The following is a 25348-nucleotide window of genomic DNA, read 5'->3' as shown; positions in this document are numbered from 1 at the left end:
AGAGGGTCATATTGCATAGGCAAGCAGGGATAAAGATCAACTTACTAATATTCTTTATCAATTTTGGGAAACTACTGCTGACCCAAGCAATTTTTACTTTGCATTCACTGAGCATTTCTTCAGTTGTGCTTACTGCTAATTTTTTCCCATTTCTGCGCTGTGTTCTTTTATGTATTATAAAGACTTATTTTCTCTCTGGTGTCTAAAACACTGTTACTCGTATCAGGTGCATACATTATTAATTGTAGACTGAAGAGACAGGTAATAAAATTTATAGATGTTTGGGAATTAACTGCAACTTAAGTATTATAAAAGAAGAAAATCGTCTTAATTTAAAAAGAAACTAAGACTGGAAAAATTTTTTTTTTACCTGATTGTGACTTGGTGATAGTGATAAGAGAGAAGATGGCTCGGCTGGAACCCTGATCCAAAAAAGAAAAAGAGAAAAGAAAAAACTCTTTGTAAGACAGATAAATAAGAGATAAGTGGAATTTTACTGTTAATATAGCTTTCTATTAGTCAGCAGGCAAACTGTCTGGTCAACACTGAAAGACCAACTGCATTTTATAAACTTGAGCCCAAGTCATTAAATTAAGCCACAGAAACACCTGATGTCTCCAACTCATATTTCGCGTGATATCACCGATCAAGCTATACATAGCAAACAACCGTCTATGTCAGCCAGTGCTGATGATAGTTATTTGAGATCACTTTTCAAACAGTATTGTTTCTTTATAGCTCACAGAACTACACCTTCTTTATTACTAGGATTGAAACAAGATACATGTACATGGAGATGGTTTATATACAGGCCACTTTATCAACACAATTCTGGAATACTACAGAACATATAACTTTATGTGTAGAGCACATCTACTCCCATTTTTAATTGAAGAGCAATTTTAGTAACAAAACTGAAGATTTTGTTGATTTTTATCTTTAAGAAAAATATGAAATCTGATTTGATGCTTAAAAAAAAAAACAGTAAAACTTGCTTTTCAGTTTTATCAGTGTTAATTCTTATATTTTGGTATTTATTTCCTGTTGTATTTCCTAAAGCTTAAAAACATAATATGTAAGAAAACAAAAACTTAAGCTATTCTATTGTTCTTTCACACTACATTTTTTTCTTATATTGGTTCCAAATCTTTGAAGTATTCACAAAATTGTTTTTTAAATTTCTAGGCATTAAAAAAACTTTGACAGAATAAATTGTTTATAATTTTTAAAAGGAACAGAATAAATTACTTAATGGCTACCAAATAAATTACTTAATAACTTCCTATACAAGATTTAAAATAACGTTAAAGGCAGAGATTTAAATCTTCCTTAACTTTCTATTAATCCTTGCCAATCTTTATCCTAGCACGCCTAACCAGAGCATACTCAGTCACAAGTCTTGCAAGAAAAGCGAGGAGTGTACTGGTAGGGTAAGATCTTTAACTGGGATATGACCAGGAAAGAATGAGAGATGAGTGCCTCCAGGACCGTGTACTAGAATAACTGGCATTAAGTGCAAGCCTGTCCCAGACTACCGGCTTCACTGTTAACACTTCTTATAGCTTTCATTGGCCATCTATAGATAAACTATACCAGAAATGATCATATAAAACCATCTCAAGTGGGTGTATGTGCCCTGCTTTGAACATTTTTCTTTAATAATGCTTTTTAAGCAAAACTTCTTAATATACATCTTTATATCCCCATTTCTTTACCCTCTTTTTTTTAGACCAAACCTCTTTAAAAGTTGGTTGAATTCATTGTTTCCACTTCATCTCATCCTATTTTATTTTGAACCCACTCCAATCTGGATATGTCGTCACAACTTCACTGAAACTGCTCTCTTCAATTTGGGGGATTTACATGTCCAAATCCAATAGTTATTTCTCAGCCCTCACTTTCCTGAGCTATCAGCAGTATGTGAGATTGCTTATCTCTCTCCACGTGTCTTGAGAATGTCTATTCACTTAGCCTCTGGGACATGACCTTCTTTCTCCTATTTCCATAACCATTCCTGCTTGTCTCTACTACCATACCATTGTGCTCATTTCACACGCTAGCAAGGTTACACTCAAAATCCGTTAATACAAGCTTCAGCAGTATGTGAACTGAGAACTTCCAGATATACAAGCTGGGGTTTGAAGAAGCAGAGGAACCAGAGATCAAATTGCCAACATCTGCTGGATCAGAGAAAGCAAGGGAATTCCAGAAAAACATTTACTTCTGCTTCACTGACTATACTAAAGCCTTTGACTGTGTGGATCAAAACAAATTGTGGGAAATTCTTAAAAGAAATGGGAGTACCAGACCATCTTACCTGTCTCCTGAGAAACCTGTATACAGGTTAAGAAGCAACAGTTAGAACGACACGAAACAATGGACTGGTTCAAAATTGGGAAAAGCTATATATTGTCATCCTGCTTATTTAACTTATACACCAAGTACATCACACAAAATGCCAGGCTGGATGAATCACTAACTAGAATCAAGAGTGCCAGGAGAAATATCAACAATCTCAGACATGCAGATGATACCACTATAATGGCAGAAAGTGAAGAGAAGCTAAAGAGCTTCTTGACAAGGGTGAAACAGTAGAGTGAAAAAGCTGGCTTGAAACTCAACATTTAAAAAACTAAGATCATGGCAACCAGTCCCACCACTTCATTACAAATAGAAAGGGAAAAAGTAGAAGCAGTAACAGATTTTATTTTCTTGGGCTCCAAAATCACTACGGATGGTGACTGCAGCCATGAAGTTAAAAGATGCTTGCTCCTTGGAAGGAAAGCTATGACAAGCTTAGACAGCATACAAGCAGAGACATTACTTTGCCAACAAAGGTCTGTATAGTCAAAGTTATGGTTTTTCCAGTATAGATGTATAGATGTGAGAGTTGGACCATAAAGAAGACTGAGTGCCGAAGAACTGATGCTTTCGAACTGTGATGCTGGAGAACGTTCTTGAGAGTCTCTTGGACTGCAAGGAGATCAAATCAATCCATCCTAAAGGAAATCAACCCTGAATATTCACTGAAAGGACTGATGCTGAAGCTGAAGCTCTGATACTTTGGCCACCTGAGATGAGAGCTGACTCACTAGAAAAGACCCTGGGAAAGACTGAAGGCAACAGGAGAAAGGGGCAGCAGAGGATGAGATGATTAGATAGAATCACCAACTCAATGGACATGAACTTGAGCAAACTCCAGAAGACAATGGAGGACAGAGGAAACTGGTGTGCTGCAGGCTATAGGGTCGCAAAGAGATGGACACAATTTAGCGACCAAACAATAACAACAACAATCCAGTTGTTTAAGCCTTAATTCTCTCCCCTTTACTCTAAACTTATATATCTAGACCTCCTTACCTGGTAACACCACTGAATTTCTAGCAGCATCTCAAGTAGAACATAACCACAATTTAATTTTCATCTCACACTTCAAAACCGTTCTGCCTTATTTACACTCCTTAGTGTTCCTTGAACACACCAAGTTATGTTCCTCTGTCATGGCTTCTGCCCAGACTTTTCCTCCCCTAGACAGCCAAAATGCTTGATTCCTCTTTCGGGTTTCGATCAAAGTATCATTACCTCATAAAACTGCTCTCACTTTCCCCTCAACCTGACTCAGTATTAACTCTTTCATCCTACTTTATTTTTCTTTGTAGCACTGAGCAGTACCTGACAAGTATTTGTTACATTTATTTGTCTGTTGTTAACGTTGTTAAAAGGTTAACTATGTGACATCGGGGACCTAGAACATAACCAGACTATTGCAGTGCTCAAGAAATACTGTCTAAACAAATGGCAGTGGTATATTCCTCTCAAAAATATGGGATATTGATACAAAAATACAGGTTTGTAATTATGCATTTTTAAATCTTGAACTTATTTGAACTGGGTAAACCAGAACTGTGCCTCTGTATGACAGAATCTGAACTGCCCTTCTGCTTTGCTTTGTTCATCGTATCACATTTAATATAAGTAGCTTTTCTAGTTTTGTCTACGTAACATGAAACTAAAAATATCCTTCTATACTGCTTCCAGTGGAAATTAATGAACTTCATAGGACCTAGCCTGACATTATCATCTCTCCTGAACTAAAATGCCAATCAGGTTATAAGTGAGCCCTTAAAATTTTTTTTGATATATAAAATAAATGACAGTTTTGTTATTTTAACTAAAAATTTATTTACTCCATCTTAGCAAGCAGTTATAAAACACTTCCTAATTTATCATAATACTCTTAACATACCCCCCTGCCTTTCTTAATCCTCAGGCAAATAGTGTCTGTGTTTGTGTGGGGGTGGGGGAAGTAGGAAGAAATGTACATGGTGGGCGATGGGAGGGGAGGAGAATTGGGAGGAAAAAAGCAAACAACTTTTCTTTTTTTTTTTTTTCAACTTTTCTTTTTCAGCAGTGACTAACAAGCAAATAGCAGTCTATAAACTAACTCAATTCCTTTCAGTCTTTGTAACAGAAGGACTGATCGACACTTTGTAGGTTAATATATTGCTCAGGTTGGAAAGCCCCCATGGCTCAAGAGGTGATGAATCTTCCTGCAACACAAGAGATGCAGGAGACACAAGTTGGATTCCTGGGTTGGAAAGATCCTCTGAAGAAGCAAATGGCAACCCGTTTCAGTATTCTTGCCTGGAAAACTCCATAGACTGAGGAGCCTGGCAGGCTACAGTCCACAGGGTTAAGCACACACACGCAGCAACACAACATTACTCAGGTTACAGGCAAGTCTTGTGAGCCTGAGAGCTGCCAGCCATTCTGAGGTGATTCTGTTTTTCTAGGTTCTAATTCATGATTCCATTTGAGGAGGATAGGAATGGTGAAATTCACTGCTATTTCCCAATACCTAAAAAAAAGTACTTAGCACATATGAGATATTTAGCAACATGAGGTATGTATTGATCTTAAAGCTCAACTGATGACAGGGGATAAAGTATGGAGTTCTTATCCAAAGACTGTATTGATATAAAGATTTGAAACACCTAGTTAACAGTAATCATTGATTCAGTTTCCAGCACTGTGGCAGGTTACATATTCTGATTGACTCTTCCAATGGAAACAAAAAAACTGTTCAATAAAGTAATCTTTTAAAATGCACTGCTGAAGTGCCAAAAAAAAAAAAAAAAATCCACAGATTCTAAAAAGAAGTTAAAAAACAGGAACTCTGGATTAAGGTTTGGTAGGCAGACTTTTGGCACTCATGATCTCCTCCCCTAGTTATTACTCCAATAAATATGTTACATGTCAGAAAAGGACTCTGCAGATGGAATTAAGGTTACTAATTGGTCGACCTTATCCAGGTGGGCCTAGTATAATCCTACAAGTCATGAAAACCAGAAGAGGACGGCAAGAGAGTTTGTGAGATGTGGCAGAAAGGGAAATCAGATTTAAAATGTGAAGATCTGACCCATCACTGCTGGCTTGAGATGGAGGAAACCATGAACCAAGAAATGTGGGTGGACGCTAGAAGCAAAAATGACTCCTAGCTAACAGCTAACAAGGTAATGGAGACCTCAATCTACAACTGCATGGAACTGAATTCTGCCAGCAACCTATATGAGCCTGGAAGTGGATTCTCCTCCAGGGTCTCTAGGTAAGACTCTAGGCTAGCCAACACCTTGACTTTGGCCTTGTAAGGCCCTAAGCAGAAAACCAAAACAAGCCTGCCCAGACTTCTCTCTCTCAGAACTGTAATATAATAAATAGGTGTGTTTTAAGCAACTAAATTTGTGGTAATTTGTTCTATACGGGTCAGAAACATTACTTTGCTGACAAATGTCCATCTAGTCAAAGCTATGGTTTTTCCAGGAGTCATGTATGGATGTGAGAGTTGGACTAGAAAGAAAGTTGAGTGCCGAAGAATTGATGCTTTTGAACTGTGGTGTTGGAGAAGACTCTTGAGAGTCCCTTGGACTGCAAGGAAATCAAACCAGTCAATCCTAAAGGCAATCAGTCCTGAATATTCATTGGAAGGACTGATGCTGAAGCTCCAACACTTTGGCCACCTGATGCAAAGAACTGACTCACTGGAAAAGACCCTGATGCTGGGAAAGACTGAAGGCAGGAGGAGAAGGGGACAACCGAGGATAACATGGTTGGATGGTATCACCGACTCGATGGAGTTTGAATAAGCTCCGGGAGTTGGTGATGGACAGGGAAGCCTGGCGTATTGCAGTCCATGGGGTCGCAGAGTTGGACGTGACTGAGAAACTAAACTGAACTGAACTGAAGCATCAGAAAACTAAAACTTTAGTAAGGCAACTGAGCAAAAAGCTGGCTTTCACCTTGAGGGTATGTGCCATTTCCTGGAGATCCTGACCTTTACTTATGATGGACACAGAAGATAGGAGGGGCCAAAAATAAAGCAGAGGTCTATCCAACATGGGGAAATGTAACAAGAAATCCCCACATGATATTGGAATCTCAAATAACCACATTTTCAGTAAAGGGACACACTGGCAACTAAAAGGTCATTTTGAGATAAATTTCAAAGACATGAAATGCGTCTAAATCTTCAGGAACTAACAAGATTAAAAAGGCCAAGTTATAAGATTTCTTTCATTATTCTCCCTACAATTTCTTTATTCATCTATAGCTCAGCCTTCTAAACAACTTTAATATCCTGTCAAATATAAGTAAAGAATGATGTATGACACTTTCTACACAACAAATTTAACGCTACTTAAGAACAGATTTATCAAGCCTACTTTTTTAAGATTTCAAAAAAAACCCAAAAAACAAAAAGGAAGCAAAAAAGTCAAATGCTGAGAATTTTTCAACTATTGTGATACAGTTTATGACAAGAAACTTTTTGGAGTTCAAGAATAAGAAGCAGTATTCTTGACGAAAAAAAAAAAAGGAAGCAGCAGCAGCAGTACTCTAAATGGTCAAGCTAATTTTAGAACTACCCTGTGAGGCAGTAATTATAGATAAAATATTACTTCAACTGATACAGGAATGAAGAATATATTGTTTTCTCTATTGTTCTGTCATCTAATCAAAAGTTTAAGTAAAATCGCTGGACTCCTGAAATGCATGTAGCCCTATTTACGCATAAATCCAGATACATCATTATAAAATTTATTAAGTATCTTCAAATAATTATACAGATAGTGGTTCAGGTAATCTGAATTTAGAATCAGTAAGTCAGTTTTACTTCTTATTCTAGAGCACAAAGGTACATCCACTTAGCTCTAAATACATCATATTTAAAACATGTAGTATCTAAACACCTTCATTATACATATATCTACACAAAACCAAAATCATTTCACGCTCTTACTACTGAGTTTTAAGACAGAAACAAATGATTAGCACTGGTTTTTCAAACCTATTTTGATGTGAATATCTTCTCATGTCTTCTGTTTTTTGAAATTCCCTCATGGGTATTGGCTTTATTGGTGAACCCTAGGCCGAAAAAAGAAAAATAGATCAATGTAATTACACAGTTCACCTTTCAATGGCATTTAGGGATCAGTATATTACACTAAAAATATTTTAACAAAATCTTGGAATGTGAATTTTCATGTTTAGAAGCATTATAGGCTATATCACTGCTTTGGTAAACAGAAAACTGTTCACAATCCAGAAACATTTATTTTTAAAAAATGTAGATCTTCTTCTCACTGTACTTTATAATTTATAATGACCATACAGCAGTATTTACAAAACGATAAGTTGTTAAAGTTGGAAAGAATCTTAGAGGTCACTGAGCAGAAACTCTCCTCTAGAACAGGAACTCCTACAGATCCTACCCTGACTTTTGCTCAGCCTCTCTTGAATATTCCTGGTAACAAGAAGTTCACTGGGGAGATTACATTTCTTTACTTCATCATCATCATAAATTGTACTTATGCTAGACAAATAGTCCTGGGGATGCTAGTAGAATATCAAGATAAAGTAAAAAGTAATTTCTTCCTTTTTTTTTTAAAGATTTATTTACTTATTTTATTTTTTGGCTGTGATGGGTCTTTGCTGATGCATGCAGGCTTTCTCTACTTGCGGCGAGCGTGAGCTACTCTTTGTTCTAGTGTGCGGGCTTCTCACTGAGGTAGCTTCTCTTGTTGCAGAGCACAAGCTCTTAGAAGTGCTGGCTTCAGTAGTTGCAGCACGTGGGCTCAGTAGTTGTGATGCAGAGGCTTAGTTGCTTGGCAACACATGGGATCTTCCTGGACCAAGGATGGAACTAGTGTCCCTTGCACTGCAAGGTGAATTCTTAATCACTGCACCACCAGGGAAGCTCAAAAGTAATTTCTGTTTATGGTAAAATATGGTATTAATTGGGGCTTCCCTGGTGACTCAGCAGTAAAGAATCTGCCAGTGATGCAAAAGATGCAGGAGACCCAGGTTTGATTCCTGGATGGGGAAGATCCCCTGGAGATGGGCATGGCAACCCACTCCAGTATTTTTGCCTGGAGAATCCCATGGACAGAGGAGCCTGGGAGGCCATAGTCCATAGGGTTGCAAAGAGCTGGACATGACTGAAGTGACTTGAACACGAGCACGATGGTATTAATTAGGGCTTTCCTGCTGGCTCGTGGTAAAGAATCTGCCTGCAACGTAGGAGACCACCTGCAATGCAGGAGATGTAGGTTCGACCTGTGGGGTGGGGGAGATCCCCCGGAGAAGGAAACGTCAACCCATCCCAGTATTATTGTCTGGAAAATCCCATGGACAGAGGAGCCTGGCAGGTTACAACTTAGTGACTAAACAACCACCACCACCACCACCATGGTATTAATTAAAAGAGAAACAGTGGCAGATGGTAAAGAATCTGCCTGCAATGCAAGAGACCCAGGTTCGATCCCTGGATGAGGAAGATCCCCTGGAGAAGGAAATGGCAACCCACTCCAGTATTCTTGCCTGGAAAATTCCATGGACAGAGGATCCTGGTGGCCTACAGTCCATGGAATCACAAAGAGTTGAACATTACTGAGCGACTAAAACACACATTTATAAACTGAAGGGTAAATTGGGTCATTTAAAAAACATTATTGATGAAAACTTAAATGGTTTAAGTTATATGGCTTATATACTGAAAAATAAAATTATAAATCAAAGATAGAGACAGCATGTATTTTGTCAAATGAGAATCTATAAAAACAATATAATCCTACTTGAACACCAAAGAAAATCATCAAAATGGGTATTCTAGAAGGGAAAAAAACCCAACTTATTCCCCCTAAAAATCTAAAAATCAAATGTAAAACTATTTATAGTCTATCTCCAAGAAACAGGTATATTGTACATAACTAGAAAATCTTAGGTGAATTACTCCAAAGGGCTAAAGCTGATTCCTGTAAAGTCTGGGCATAAGGATCATATTAAATGAGACACAATTCTAGAATCTGGATGAGAGAATATTTATTCTAATTTTAGTGAATTTGACTTTTTAAGTAAACAGAAATCTCTCTTAGTATGCTACCATCAGTGACTTATCATCCAGGTTTTACAATACTGTGATTACCTAAAACTACTGCAAGAGGTACATGAAATTTTCATGACAAAAATGAATGTAACATTAGTTTAATTAAAAACATTAAACATTAGTTTAATTTAAAAAGTCACAGTCTATAAGCCATACCCCATTTTATCATAATATTTCTATGCATGTGACAGGTATTATGATAAAACTTAAACAATAGCAGACTGTTTAAACTCTCAAATAGTTTTTAACAACCCATTTTCAGGTAGTATCTAAGAATACAAAAAAATATTTCTTCACTGGTTATTAAATCATTTAGAATAATACTTCTTCATTTTATTTTTATACATGGGTGGTAGTTTAGTCACTAAGTCGTGTCCGACTCTTGCGACCCCATGGACTGTAGGTCACCAAGCTCCTCTGTCCATGGGATTTTCCAGACAAGAATACTGAAGTGGATTGCCATTTCCTTCTCCAGGGGATCTTCCCGACCCAGGAACTGAACCCGGGTCTCCCGAATTGCAGGTAGATTTTTACATATGCCGAACTTCAAAAGCCTTATGACAAAGAAGTCCTAAAGAGCCTTATGACAGAATCATAAAGACTACTATACATAATAGGTAGATGGTATCAAAAAACATATTACAAATTAGCCAATATAATGGATTAAAGAAATGATATTACAATTTTTCACCAGCAGTATAATAGGCATTTTTCACTTTTAGTAGAAATACCTCATCTACACAGGATAATTAACCATAAAATAGTCAAAGAGAAAGACTATAAGATAAGAAAAAGGATTCCCTTTAAGATTATAATGTGGGCGCTGGAAACTTAAATTTTATTGCCAAGTAGATGCCCTTTGCTCTAGCAGAAATGCATACAGCCTGAACCACAAGTAGTTTCATTAATCACCCATACACATTGCTATCTGTAGGCTGCAGGACTTTGATTCACAGTAGTGAACATTATTGGCTGGTTTCACCTTTTGAGATGTCAGTCACCCATAGCCAACTATGGTGCGAAAATATTATATGGAAAATTTCAGAAACAGTTTGTAAGTTTTACACTGCATGCTGTTCTAAGCAGTGTGGTAAAATCGTAAGCTGTCCCACTCCATCCCACCTGGGCTATGAATCATCCCTTTCACCAGGGTATCCTGCCTGTTAGTCAGTTAGTAGCTGGCTCAGTTAGTTTCCCTCAATTATCAGATGGTCACAGTACAGCAGTGCTTGTGTACAAGTAATCCTATTTTATTAATAATGGCCCCAAGTACAAAAGTAGTAATGTTGGTAATTCATATATGCCTGAGAGAAGTCGTAAAATGCTTCACTGAAGTGAAAAGGTGAAAGTTCTTGAATTAATAAGGAAAGAAAAAAATTGTATTCTAAGGTAAGATCTACATTAAGAACAAAGCTTCCATCTGTGGACGTTGTGACGAAGAAAAGAGACATTCATGCTAGTTTTGCTATTGCACTTGAAACTGCAAACGTTACCAACCCACAGTGTGTGTAAATGAATGCTTAGTTAAGATGGGAAAGGCATTAAATTTGTGCAGTGCGATAATAGAGTGTGAGTGTGCACACATCCAAATTCACATCATTTTTGTTACAGTATACCGTTGCAACTATTCTATTATTAGTTATTATTCTTAATCTCTTACTGTGCCTGATTTATAAATTAAACTTTATCATAGGTGTGTATGTATAGGAAAAAACATAGTACATATAGGAAAAAACATAGTACATATAGGGCTCAGTAAGTACCATCCATCCACTGGTGCTCTTGGAATTTATTCCCCTCAAATATGGGGTGAGGGGAATAATGTATTTATCAAACTTTAAGTACAAGAATGTCTTTTGAACCAACAAAAAATACTGTGTTCAAAAGTCTTCAGATAGGAAAACCAAGGTTTTTTTTTTTTTTTTAAAGAATGATAATAACACTCTATAACGTGTCCCACTTGAAGTTGACTATTCACTATTTCCAAAAGACTAAATACATCATTCTTCAAAAAGGCCCCAAGTGTTTCTCAAATAATCCCTGCTCAGAGCCTGGGACCAACTCCAGACATTAACATCACACACTGAAGTGGAGCCATTTTATTATGCTGACTAGATACACTGAAGAATGCTATTTCTACTTGAGACCCTTGGGGAACTGGCAGAGACTTCGCAGTGGGCTGAATGCTCATTTGTTTTCTAAGGCAACTCAATGCTCCACTATAACAGACACCCAGGAATTTTAATGGCAAACAATTTATATTCTGTGTGACTTAGCATAAAAGCACCAATATAATTAAGCTCATCATAAAAATTCTATGGTTGAGTTTGTATGTTGCTCCAAAAGTCTGCTGTTGGTTCAATTCTTAATTATTGACCAAACTATAATTTATCAGTTAATAAAAAAGCATTAAGAATAACAATTAAAAGCATCATATTCCTTTGCATTTTCTTAGGACTTCTCTAAAATTCTGAAATCTGTCTTTTTATTTGAAAAATAAACCTCAACTTTACTTAAGACTACTGTCTGATTTTAAAAATAGTTTGAAAAAGTAATAAAATTGGAACTAAAGATAATAAAACAAATAATTGAGCCTAAACCAACAAATCACTGATATGACAGAAATTTAGACTATCATAAATTGTTTTTACTAGGGGATGACAACAAATTTTGGTTTAAATGTGTATACTACCTCATGAGAGATTCGCCGTTGTTCAATATATGCCATAAACTGTGAACTGAGGCTGTCTGAGTCCAGGCCCTTGTGTGGTCTCACCTCATCCTCGTCTTCCTCCGCAGTACAGCTGTCAATATAGTCAATCTGATCCAGATCATGTTCCACTGTCCATATGACACAAACAAACACACACATCAAAAAAAAAAATTCAAGTTAGATAGCCAACGAAAAACATTTAATTGCATTCTTTCCTTTTCCTTAACATTTTCTATTCTGAAAGTGGGAAGAATAAGTTTAAACTACATAAGCTTGTATCATTTAGTCCATGGTCACTCACAAGAATAGGCTAAAGAAAAGCCCCAGTCTTGATTCACTATAAAGAATGCAGTAATTGATAGTAATTACTGGAATTTAGACCTCTAGTATTTCTTTTTTCTTTGGCTAGCTCTTGACTATTTTAAACAAGTCTGACTCTGTGAGACAAAGAGAGGAAGAATAATTTTTTAACATTGAAGGGTATATCTTCTTTAAGGTTTTGTTTCATTTTTTGGATGTTTTAGGTTTGGAGCTTAATCATATCTCTTTGAAGAATTAGGCAGAAAACCTAACACAATCAAGTCTAAATAAAAATGAAAAGACAGGAGGAAAGACTTGGTGATAAAGAAATAGATACTGATGACTGTTCCCCTTAGTGTAACTGCTGTCCATTACTAGAAAAAAAGATTTTCCTATTTAGACAATTATTTTTTAGAGGTCAGTATTGCAGGTATGTTGCAGCAGTTTGTGGATGGAAGGGAATCATTTGAGGAATTTTTGTTTCTCAAAATGCTCTGGGGTGAGCAGCACATAAATAAGATTCAGATGCCCTTGAAGAGCACAATTTCAGATGAAAGACAAGGCAAACATCAAGAATACACTGAATTTCTAAAAGAGGTTACACAATGACCACAAAGAGAATCTTTAAAAAGGAGAATACTTCTAAGAAGATCATGGTTAAATCAAGATTAGCAAAGATCAGGCTTCCCCTATGGCTCAGTGGTAAAGAATCTGCCTGTCAATGCAGGAGACACCAGTTTGATCCCTGATCCAGGAATTTCCCACATGCTGTGGAGCAACTAAGCCTGTGCACCAGAACTATTGAGCCTGTGCTCTACAGTCCAGGAGCCACAACTACTAGCCCATTTGCTGCAACTATTGAAGTCTGAGCGTCCTAGAGCCCATACTCCGCTACAGGAGAGGCCAATGCAACAAGAAGCCCACACACCGCAGCTGGAGACTGCGGTGTAAAATGCAGTGTATGATCACTGCAACTAGAGAAAAAGCCCATGCAGCAACCAAGACTCAGCACAGCCAAAAAAAAAGATTAGCAAAGGTCTATTCCAGATAAACTGTCCTTAGTAAAGTTCTCTCCCAAAATAAAAATAAGAGAAAAACACTGTATTTTAATTACAAGCCTGAAAACACAGAGAAATTGAAATTTAATCCTAATAGAAAACATGTTTTTTTCCTAATCATATGAGACGAGGAGGGAGATCTCTAAAAAAAGAATGGAAGAACTTACAGATATACAAATAAAAGGAATGGATGTGAAAAGGCCATTTAAAAAGTCAGAGATAAAAAAGATTTTGGATGTTGGCAGGAATCATGTTTACCTCCACCATTTGTTACTACTAAACTGCTGTGATTCTCCTGGTATTGGCTTTCTCTTCGTAGTCTTTGTTCTTTAGTAATTTCTGCTACTCGAAGAGGCAGATCTGAAAATTCATCTGTAGGCTTAAAAAAACAGCAGAAACACTAAAATAAATCACTTCAAATTTTAGACAAGGTATTTATAGCATAAACTCAGAATTTATATTTTTAAAAAAAGAGCAAAATAATTTCAGAGATGCATCTAGAAAGATCCACATATTATTCAACAATATGAATGTACTTAATGCCACTGGAATGCACACTTAAAAATGCTTAAAATGGGGCTTCCCTGGTGGTTTAATGGTTATGAATCCATCTTGCAATGCAGGGGACACCAGTTCAATTTCTGATCCGGGAAGATCCCACACGCTGTGAGACAACTAAGCATGTGTGCCACAACTACTGACCTTGTGCTCTAGAGCCCGGGAGCCACAACTACAGAAGCCCGTGGGCCCTAAAGCCTGTGCTCCAGCAACAAGAGAAGCCACTGCAATGAGAAGCCTGCATACCACACCTGGAGAGTAGGCCCTGCTTGATGCAACTACAGAAACCCTGAGAGAAGCAACACAGACCCAGTGCACCCCCAAAAAAAGTATCTTTTTTGATATTGCCACAATCATGTACACACCCAACCACATACAAATAGCCAAGCAATTTCAAATGACAAATAGGCTGTATTCTAAAATTAATTTGCTTTAGACTCCAAATAAAACAATGTTAAAAATGGTATACTACCAATCTTGTTAACAAAATCTTCTTATCATTTAACCTAATTTATAGGTAAAATATTATACCTTAGTAATTTAAAAAGAGAGAAAACATAATACTAATAATTAAAACAAAAGAGAAAAATGATATAATTAGCTGCGAAAGTTACTTATTTATCTTGAGCATGTAGATAACTTCATTAGGTTCGCATCTTATTACCCATCAGCCTATAGTTCTATTTTCTCACCTTCTAGCAGATCTTCTACCCATCTCTGCTCAAGATTACCCAGGCACTCAAATTTTAGGTTTCCCATGTAACTGGCTCAGTTCCCATTCAGATCTTCCAGGATATAAAATGATTTATACGAGACAATGAGATAACAAACATGTAAAACACAATATGCTAAAAAGACGGTGAAGAAACATAATACCATTTCTGAGTGACAGGACTATGTGGGAGTTTTACCCCTCATTTAGCTTTTCTATATTTTACATAACAAGAAATTGAGTCCAATGAAGACACTTTCCATTTTCATCATTTTACTTCCTCTTAATCAGAAGTTGCAACATGTACAATAAACACTTACTTCATTCCCTGACCATCTCTTATCACCACTGTCCACACTGTTGAAACCTGAATCAAGTGCTCCGTAGGGGCGACCTGAGTACAGTTCTTCATGGCTGCCGAAAAGAAACTTTAGTTCTTATTGTGAAGTTTGATACTTTAAAAACTAACATTTGAAACAGATGCAATTTTACTAATAAATATTTTCATGGCATTTAGGGATTTAACTGCTTAGAATGAACTGAGTACTCCTTTAACTTTTTAGTATGAAAAATTCCAAATTCAAAGAAAGCAGGTAGAAGAGAATAATGAACTTTCATGTCCTCATTATCCACCTTCAAAAATATCAACACTCTTACTTCATCTATTCCTCTAGCCATTCTCAACGTCCCTCTCCACTATTTTTGATTTTAATAGCACTCTCTTACTTAAGGTAAAATTTATATACACTGAAATACACAAACCTTTGACAAATGAATGCATCTTTGTAACATACACCCCTATCATGATACAGGACATTCCTACTTCACCAGAAAATTACCACAAATTCCTTCCCAGTCAACTTCCCTCACCTCATCAACTAAGAAGCAACTACCATTCAAATTTAATTTAATTAGTATATTTAATTTAATTAGTATAGAAGGCCAAATAATTGTTCTCAAAGATGTCAAGATATAATCCCTGAAACCTGTAAATATGTTACTTTACATTGCAAACAGGAATTAAGGTTGCAGATAAAAGTAAGGCTGCTAGTAAGAGTACTTTAAAAAAAAATAAGGAGATTATCCTGAATTATATGAATGGGTTCAATGTAATCACAAGGTTTCTTGAACGTGAAAGAGGGAAAAAGAATAGGAGGACACAATGCTTGCTAAGTAAAAGCCACAGACAAAACGCTATATGATATTTGATTTCATTTCTATGAAATTCTAGAAGAGGCAAATGATAGAGAGCTGACCAGTGATTGCCTGGGTCTGAGGGTGATTAAAAAAAATACATATCTTGATTGTGTTGGTAGTTTTGTGACTGTATCCATTTACCAAAACTCACCATATTGGACACTTAAAATGGGTAAATTTTATCTCAATAAAGTTGTTCAAAAAATCGGCCAAACTAACTTTCCAAAATGGATGTTCTGATTTTACTTTTTTAAAACTCAAATTACATTACATAAACAACATGAGAGCACTGGTTGCTCCACATCCTTTCATTTGGTGTTGTCAGTGTTTGCCGGGAGCCAGCCCACGAGATCCCACCCATGACAGTGTCATGAGGGACAGGACTGATCGAGCACGGCTTCTCAGGCCTCAGGGATTCTCGGAAGGCTGCCTCAGCGCTCACCTTAAAGATGACGTCTGTCTTTCTGATGTTTGCCACAATAGACCTCTTCTTATTTTCTATGACTTAGGTAAAAGGCCTTTTCCTGATTCTCTTCCAATATAGATCAATCTAAAACCTCAATCGACATGGCCCCTAAAAAACGGTGGCACCCTGATGGGATTGTCTAGGATATGGAGTATATTGATCTAAATTCTTCTTGCTGGCATATTGGTTTATTTAATAAATGTACCTGTGCCTTTGGAGCAAATGTGCGTGAGTGCCCTTTAACAATAAACGGCACTGAGAGCCTAACACACAAAAGCCCCAATAGGTACAGAGCTCTTCGTAGGAAAAAGGCTTGTTAGGAAATATAAGAAATATTGCTTTATGAAACTGTTACTTAGTCTATATTTACTCACTATATTTTTGCTCTTAACGTATTTAGCCTGTGTAATGAAAGTATAATAGTTAAAAACTTATAGAAATAAAAGTTTAGCTTTAATACAAATTATAAGACGATTGTTAATTTAGCTGGTGATTTTTGCTAAGAACTGACCTTTGTACTATATTGTTTCAGCTTGCTGTACCATGACTTTATGGGACCACATTCCTTTTTGTTGGGCTCAAGGCGTAAGATAGATTATAGAAAAACAGGTTTTATTTTAAGACTTTCTGTTGACGAATGCATTCTTTGTCATAATCTGCTGTGCCTGATACAAAAGTGTTTTGGCTGATCAATCCTTAGAAAAACAGTTTTTGCTTTAAAGCTTTCTGTTAATGAATTCTTTCTTTGTCATAATACGCTGTGCCTATATTCTTTAAAAAATACAACTAAAGATATAAAAGCTGTCTTAAAAAACAATAAAGTCGGAAGACACTTGGAAACACTGAGACTCGCTGTGTCTTCTCATTCGCATCGCCGACGCAGTCCATTCTGAGGGAACTCCTGGACCTGCTGGAGCTGGACTCCGGCAAGTGTTAATTTTATTCTTGTAGATATGCAGTGATAGCTCACTGTGACTTAATTTGCATTTCAATGACGATTAATGATGTAAGCACTTTTCTGTGTGCTTACAATTATGTACCTTTCTTTGTAAAGTTTATTCAAGAGTTTTGTCCAGTTTTCAGCTGGGTTGTTTGTCTTTTTAACATTAAGTTGCAGGCTTCCCTGGTAGCTCAGCTGGTAAACAATCCGCCTGCAATGCAGGAGACCCTGGTTCGATTCCTAGGTTGAGTAAGCTCCCTTGGAAAAGAAACAGGCTACCCACTTCAGTACTCCTGGACTTCCCTAGTGGCTCAGCCTGTAAAGAATCTGCCTGCAATGCAGAAGACCTGGGTTCGATCCCTGGGTTGGGAAGATCCCCTGGAGAAGGGCATGGCAACCCACTCCAGAATTCTTGCCTGGAGAATCCCCATGGACAGAGGAGCCTGGTGGGCTACAGCCCATGGGGTTGCAAATAGTCAGACACGATTGGCACATTCTTTATATAGTCTGGATGCAAATCTATTGTTTTATATGTATTTTGCAAATAATTTCCCTCAATTTGTGGTTTGCCTATTTTCTTAACAGTTTCTTTTCATAAATAGATGGTTTTAATTTTCATTAAATTGAGTTTATCATTTCTTTTTTAATGGTTATTTCTTTCCACGTCCTCAGAAATCCTTGCATTCCCCAAGTCACAAAGATATTCTTCTACATTTTCTTCTAAAGCTATAAGAGCTTTAGTTTTTGCTTGTTCTTAAACATAGTTTTAAAAAGTTAGCTTAATTTGAAGTCTAAAACATGACAAAACCTATGTTAAAAATTAGTCTGTTAGCGTTTTATTTAATAAGACAGCCTAGGTTGAAAAACAACTTTCAATGGTACAAATTTAAAACATGTAGTGTTCTTCTGGCATCGAATTTTGTATTCCATATATTCTTACAGTTTGTATATGCAACTTTAAAAAAGTTACTATGTCATGCTGTCACAATGAATCAGAACTTAAGGTACAGGGAAAGAGCAATGCATTTGAGGGACTTGCTTGGTGGTCCACTGGTTAAGAATCCACTTTGCAATGCAGGGGTTAAGGTTCAATCCCTGGTCAGGGATCTAAGATCCCACGTCTTGGAGCAACCAAGCCCAAAGGCCACAACTACTGAGCCCACATGATGCAGTGAAGATCCTGTGTGGTTCAGTGGTTAAGAATCTGCCTGCCAATGCAGGGGAAAATAGGTTATTTATTTACTTTTTTGCCCACACCTCATGGCATGTGCGATCTTGGTTCCCAGAAGGGGGATCAAACTCAAACCCTAGCAGTGGAAGAGCAGAGTCTTAACTCCTGGACTACCAGCGAAGTCCCCTAAAAGCTACTTTTTTTGTTGCTGTACATCTTTTTTTTTTTTAAACAGTACAGGAGTAGAAAATTTTAGAAATATTTAAATAGGAAAAACAAAACTTTCTTCTAGAGATAAGAAATAAGAGTTCCATATTATAAGCAATGAAGTGAGGTAAGAGGAAAAGAAATGAAAAGGAAGTAATGGAGAAAATTTAAAAATTCTTGGTATTAGTAGTCTGGCTTTCCTCATATCTTCCCCACTGCCAAAATTCTTCCTCTAAGAGAGACCTAGTTCAGCACACTGTAAGACCTAATCTCCGCCCCCCATCATCTTTTTGAAACCTTTTTTGTCTTCCTTAACACCACATACCTGCTTTTAGTCCTCTCAGAGTTAAAAGTGCTAGTACTGAGGATGTTCTGGTAGGAATCTTGTATGCATATGCATAATTTCTCCCTGTACTTGTGTAAGTATACCAAAACAAAACAACTAGATTAAAGCTGGTGTTCCCAATGTCCTTCACTCTATACAAATCTGCAGTCTTAACAGCCAGACCAAAAAACTCCGAATATCGTTACAAAGCTGCTTCTGATGACTTTAGACAGAGAAAGCTAAAAATATAGTTTAAAAAATTTAAATTATAATATGTATTTCCCTTTGCTGGGAAGATATATCTTATCATTTTCTTAAGTAGCACCAATTACTGTACAGTGCTAAATTATAGTAGTAACTTAAAATATTACTAAAATATGAAGGGTACTTTACATATATGCCTGGTGATGTCAAACTGCTATGTTTCCTAGAGCTTCACTGTTTTTAAAAACCTTATTAAAATTATGAAATACCATATAAAATAAAAGAATAGCTATAACTGACATAGCTTTTAAAGTATGGTGAGACACAAATACCTTTAAAGCCCCCTTATGTCTCTTTCACTCAGAATCTTTCTCCCTTTCAGAATTTATCACTAATTTGAATTTTGTTAATATGCATCTGCTTTTTATGGTTTTATTTTTTCCTTTGAATTATTTTTGTATTTTTAATATGTCGTTTTTAGAAACTCTAATAAAATAGAAGTTTGTTATTCTGTTTTGAATTAGGACACTGAGAAGGTTGCTGCTAAGTCGCGTCAGTCGTGTCCGACTCTGTGCGACCCCATAGACGGCAGCCCACCAGGCTCCCCCGTCCCTGGGATTCTCCAGGCAAGAGTACTGGAGTGGGTTGCCATTTCCTTCTCCAGGGCATGAGAAGGTTAGGACTGTGCTTTTACGTAAAATATGACAAGTTCTAAGAGAATGCCTAGAGGGTTCTCTTGAATAAAGTTTATTAATAGTATTACATCTTCACTGAGACATCTATTTTGCTGTTTAAAGACCTTATGAATTTAATTCCTGCTACTTAACACTGCTGCAATGGTTGGGAATGACAAGAAAATGCCTTTGTAGAAGTCTGATGCTATATGCAGCTGAGGGATTCACAGACTTAAAAGATCCCAAAGTGACATTAATGGTCATCAAATGCAACCCCTTTACTCTCTTTGTGAAAAATGAAGCCCAGAAAGTCTGAATGAGTTGCCTTAAGTTACTGAGTTAGTTAATAGGAGAGCCAAGGTTAGTTAGTATTGAAGTCACTTAGACCAGCAGTTTTCAACTGAGGACCTCTCAGAGGATATTTGGTGATAACTGGAGACACTTTTGTTTGTCACGTTGGGAAGGTGCTACAGAAGCCAGGGAAGCTGTTGAGTATCTTCCAGTGTACGGGACAGCTCCACACCACAAATAATTATCTGTTTCAAAATATCCACAGTGCTGAGGTTAAGAAACCCTGACTTAGAACTATATACTTGGTCACATCTATGTAATCAATTTTTTACTTAACATAAGCGTTCTGAGAAAAATAACATCAAAATAGGTTATTTTGCTTTGGTCAAACAAACCATCGGGCAAATTTAAGGGTCTCATTTATTTGATTCTCAGTGAGATGGAAAATAATAAATGAAAGAATACAGTATACTCACCAGGAGCCAAAACCCATAGGTCTCCTATCATAATCTGGCAGATCTGGAGCAATCTTACAAGCCTGCATGTTCAGGTATTTAAATATGTGGATTTTGCCTTTTATACATATCTAAGTAAAGTAACATATAGAAACAAATTATTATTTATCTGAAATATATGTGTACCCATACCTTTTTTTCTCTTCTGCTTCTTTTATTTTTTTAATTTTAAATTTACTTATTTTTTTAACTGAAGGAGCCCCTGCCTTTTAAATCACAATCAGCTTTTTATTTAATGTATATTGAAAATAGAAGGTATTTCCATTAAGTATGTATGGTAATATTAAAAATTAACTCATTATAACACATTATATCATTTGTTACCTTAGGTGTTTAAGTGATATAAATGTAGGTTTTTGTTTTCTAGTATAAGTTTCAGTAACATAATATAAATAATTCATGATTATAAACACTGTTAGAATACCAAGTAAACTTATACTGACTAGTTAGGCATAGTCAGAGATTTAAAGCATTGCCCCCATGGATTCTACTGGCAACTTTTGTTTTTAGAAATCCAACAATCATGCACAATTATGTTTTCAATCCTACTTCCTGTAAGAAAGAAAAGCAGGAAATGATTAAATATTAAAGTCATATATAGTTTTGTTGCCACCTATTTATTTCTGTCCTACAAATCAACATATAAACTCTTTAGGGATATGAGACCTTTCTGTAGTTACGAAGTTTACTCAAAAACTTTAACAGCTGCCATATAGACACTTGTACAAGGCTCAATCAACTGCAGAGTAAGGAAAGCTACAGTGAAAAATGTAAGACAAAAAGCTTTTTAGATTGTGGAATGTCTAAAATCTGTATGTAAAGCTACCTTATAACAACTTCATTAAGTAGTTTCATTTCAGTCACTGATAAACAAATGACCAAACTGACTCAATGAGGAACTTAAGATTTTAGAAAATAGGAAAGTACAAAGACAATGGTCATGAGAAATACACTTATGATCTTTAATTCTGTAAGCTGAGTATTTTGTCTTTAGCATTTACATTGTATTCATTTAAGTTTTACTAGAAAGAAATAACTCAAATTTAGTTAGGAAAAAAAAAACTTTAAGGAAGAACCCTTCAAATGTGAAAAAGTCAATTTAGTGAAAGGAAAAAAACATTTTTGGAACATTACCTATCTCCCATCTCATTTACTTCAAGGCTTTTAAAGAATACATGTTGAGTGTGAATTTATTTTAAAAGAACTTAATTTCTGACAAAAAGTAAATACATATAACTTACAACTTTTAAACTTCATTCTTTGTCCAAGAAGTTTATAACATACTTCAAATCAACTGTGGTTTACCTGTGCAGGAGGAGATTGTAGTGGATTGTTATCTAGGATGATCATCTGCAGGTGCCTGAGATTCCGATAACAGACAGGAATTGTTGTAATTTTGTTGCAGGAAAAGTCTAACCGAATCAAAGGCAACTCTGCTAGTTCTGCAGGGAAGTAAGGTGGAAATAAACAATGATATTTCAAAGCTAGACATTTTTTTCTTCAGGAGCTTCTATCTAAATATAATTGATTTAACTAAGTATTTACATCCATCCTTTCTTAGTGATTAACTGATATATAGCAAAGTGTCATAAAATGAAACCTAGGTGCTTAGGGATGGTAATATTAATGAAAAGCAAACTATCTGACACCTTATGTTGTTGATGCTGTTCAGTCGCTCACTCGTGTCCGACTCTGCAACCGCATGGACTGCACCATGCCAGGCTTCCCTGTCCATCACCAGCTCCCAGAGTTTGCTCAAACTCATGTCCATTGAGTTGGTGATGCCATCTAACCATCTCATCCTTTGACACCCTCTTCTCCTCCTGCCCTCAATCTTTCCTAGGATCAGGGTTTTTTCCAATGAATTGGCTCTTTGATCAGGTGGCTGAGGTATTGGTGCTTCAGCTTCAGCATCAGTCCTTGCAGCGAATATTTTGGTTTGATTTCCATGCTGTCCAAGGGATTCTCAAGAGTCTTCTCCAACACCACAGTTCGAAAGCATCAATACTTTGGTGCTCACCCTTCTTTATGGTCCAACTCTCACTTCCATACATGACTACTGGAAAAACCACAGCTTTGACTACACTGACCTTTGTCGGCCAAGTGATGTCTCTGCTTTTTAATACGCTGTCTAGGTTTATCATAGCTTTTCTTCCAAGGAACAAGTGTCTTTTAATTTCATGGTTGCATTCACTGTCTGCAGTGATTTTGGAGTCCAAGAAAAAAGTCTGTCACTGTTTCCACTTTTTCCCCTTCTATTTGCCATGAAGTGATGGGACTGGATGCCATGATCTTCATTTTTTGAATGCTGAGACTTAAGCCAGTTTTTTCATTCTCCTCTTTCACCTTCATCAAGAGGCTCTTTAGTTCCTCTTTGCTTTCTGCCATTAGGGTGGTGTCATCTGCATATCTGAGGTTATTGATATTTCTCCCAGCAATCTTGATTCCAGCTTGTGCTTCTTCCAGCCCAGTGTTTCTCATGATGTACTCTGTATATAAGTTAAATAAGCAGGGTGACAATATACAGCCTTGACATACTCCTTTTCCTATTTGGAACCAGTCTGTTGTTCCATGTCTAGTTCTAACTGTAGCTTCTTGACCTGCATACAGCTTTCTCAGGAGGCAGGTAAGGTGGTCTGGTATTCCCATCTCTTTAAGAATTTTCCACAGTTTGTTGTGATCCATACAAAGGCTTTGGCCTTTAGTGAAGCAGAAGTAGATTATTTTTTGGAATTCCCTTGCCTTTCCTATGACCCAACAGATGTTTTCAATTTGATCTCTGGTTCCTCTGCCTTTTCTAAGTCCAGTTTGAACATCTGGAAGTTCTTGGTTCACACAGTGATGAAGCCTAGCTGCAAGGATTTTGAGCATTACCTTGCTAATATTTTAAACTGGTGCAATTGTTTGAACATTCTTTGGCATTGCCTTTCTTTGGAATTAAAATGAAAACTGACCTTTTCTAGTCCTGTGGCCACTGCTGAGTTTTCCAAATTTCCTGGCATATTGAGTATAGCACTTTAACAGTATCATCTTTTAAGATCTGAAATAGCTCAGCTGGAATTCCACCAACTCCACTAGTTTTGTTTGTAGTAATGCTTCCTAAGGCCCATGTGACTTCACACTCCAGGATATCTGTCTCTAGGTAAGTGATCACACCATCATGGTTATCCAGGTCATTAAGATCTTTTTCGTACAGTTCTTCTGTGTATATTCTTGCCACCTCTTCTTAATATCTTCTGCTTCTGTTAGGTCCATATCATTTCTGTCCTTTACTGTGCCCAACTTTGCATGAAATGGTGACCCCTTATGGAACAACAGAAAGTCTTAGAAACTAGGTCTGATACCACAAAAAGGTGGGAATAACAAAAGGATTAGATGACAATCTGTATAAAAACAAGTTAGATGCATAGGTTTTCAATCCCAACTTATGCATGCTCCTTTCCATTCACAAGAGAAGTCAACAAGTTATCCTTTAGTGCAACTGAATTGAAAGCCTCTGAACTCAAGGACTGCACAACAGAAAGTCAGGATGAGTTGCCTGCTAAAATGGAGGATTTAAGTGAGTCTACAAATTTAGCGACAAGACCTCAGCATTCTGCTACCCAACCTCACCCCATTCCCCACCCTTGAATGGCAGTTAGGAAGATACACAATGTAGATGAAAGAAAACATCTTTCTCTGAACAAACTATATAGTCTCATACAAAAGGCCTTTAGATACTGATATAGAGTTTCCTCCAATAAAATATCCAGCTTACTGCTTAATTACTATTATACAATTTCTGCCCAGTATACTTGGAATCCCTAATTAGCTTTGTATAAATGGCATACGACCCACAAACATTTAGAAGAGCTTTCAACATATAAGAGAGAAATAAAATATGCAAAACAATGGAAAAAAATGAGTGCAGAAAAAAACAGGTTAACATACAGGAAACAGAAGAAAACTCTGAAAACTAGAACTAATGTCTCCAATTTCAGAACAATAAAATACTAAATTACTGAAAAAGGAAAGGATTTTGTTTTTAAATCAGCAGAAAGTAAGTGTTCTTAGAGATAAAAAATTAGATGGCAGAAATTAAAAATTCAGAAGAATGGTTAAGACTATAAATGGTTGAACTGCTACCACCTGGTTAAACAAAATGACAAAGAAATGAACAATAAAAAAGATAAGAAAACCATAAGATCAATTAATAGAGTCCACTATCCAATTAACAAAAATTCTTGAAAGAAAAAACAGAAATCAGAAGACAGGAAATTATCAAACAGATATAAAACAGTTTCTCAGAATGAAAGATGTGAATCTCTGGTGCAGGAAGAATCACTGCAGATGGTGCCTGCAGCCATGAAATTAAAAGACGCTTCCTTTTTGGAAGAAAAGCTATGACAAACCTAGACAAGTGTATTAAAAAACCGAGACATCACTTTGCCAACAAAGGTCTATCTAGTCAAAGCTATGTTTTTTCCAGTAATCATATACATGATTTATCAAAAACATGTGAAATTTCTCTTAAGTAGTTATGCCAAAGAAACTTCCAGAGACCCTACGTTAAGTTATCAGTTAACAGGATCTAAAATT

The 25348-nt window shown here is 36.5% G+C and overlaps 1 protein-coding gene across 13 annotated transcripts in view; it reads right to left on the bottom strand.

The window, feature by feature from the left end:
• Positions 1 to 25348, bottom strand: part of LRCH3 (leucine rich repeats and calponin homology domain containing 3) — a 100401-nt gene that overhangs the window by 31378 nt on the left and 43675 nt on the right. For 10 of the 13 annotated variants that reach the window (XR_014077277.1, XR_014077276.1, XM_081571628.1 and 7 more), the window contains exons 5-11: positions 22076 to 22212; positions 20732 to 20841; positions 15101 to 15194; positions 13769 to 13889; positions 12132 to 12280; positions 7343 to 7419; positions 371 to 422 (exon numbers count right to left, since the gene is read on the bottom strand). Coding sequence is in view for 11 of the 13 variants with exons in the window: in XM_081571628.1 (XP_081427754.1) it covers positions 371 to 422; positions 7343 to 7419; positions 12132 to 12280; positions 13769 to 13889; positions 15101 to 15194; positions 20732 to 20841; positions 22076 to 22212 (740 nt within the window). In the remaining 2 variants the exon portion in view is untranslated. The remainder of the gene's footprint in view (positions 1 to 370; positions 423 to 7342; positions 7420 to 12131; positions 12281 to 13768; positions 13890 to 15100; positions 15195 to 20731; positions 20842 to 22075; positions 22213 to 25348) is intronic. The other 3 variants (XM_081571635.1, XM_081571636.1, XM_081571638.1) reach the window with 1 other exon arrangement.

The sequence above is a fragment of the Giraffa tippelskirchi genome, chromosome 2 (genome assembly GCF_054371585.1).
Source record: "Giraffa tippelskirchi isolate mGirTip1 chromosome 2, T2T-mGirTip1v1.2.pri, whole genome shotgun sequence".
In the NCBI taxonomy this organism is placed as follows: domain Eukaryota; kingdom Metazoa; phylum Chordata; class Mammalia; order Artiodactyla; family Giraffidae; genus Giraffa; species Giraffa tippelskirchi.
Note: the sequence above shows the minus strand (reverse complement) of the source record. Positions and strands in the feature narration are given on the sequence as shown.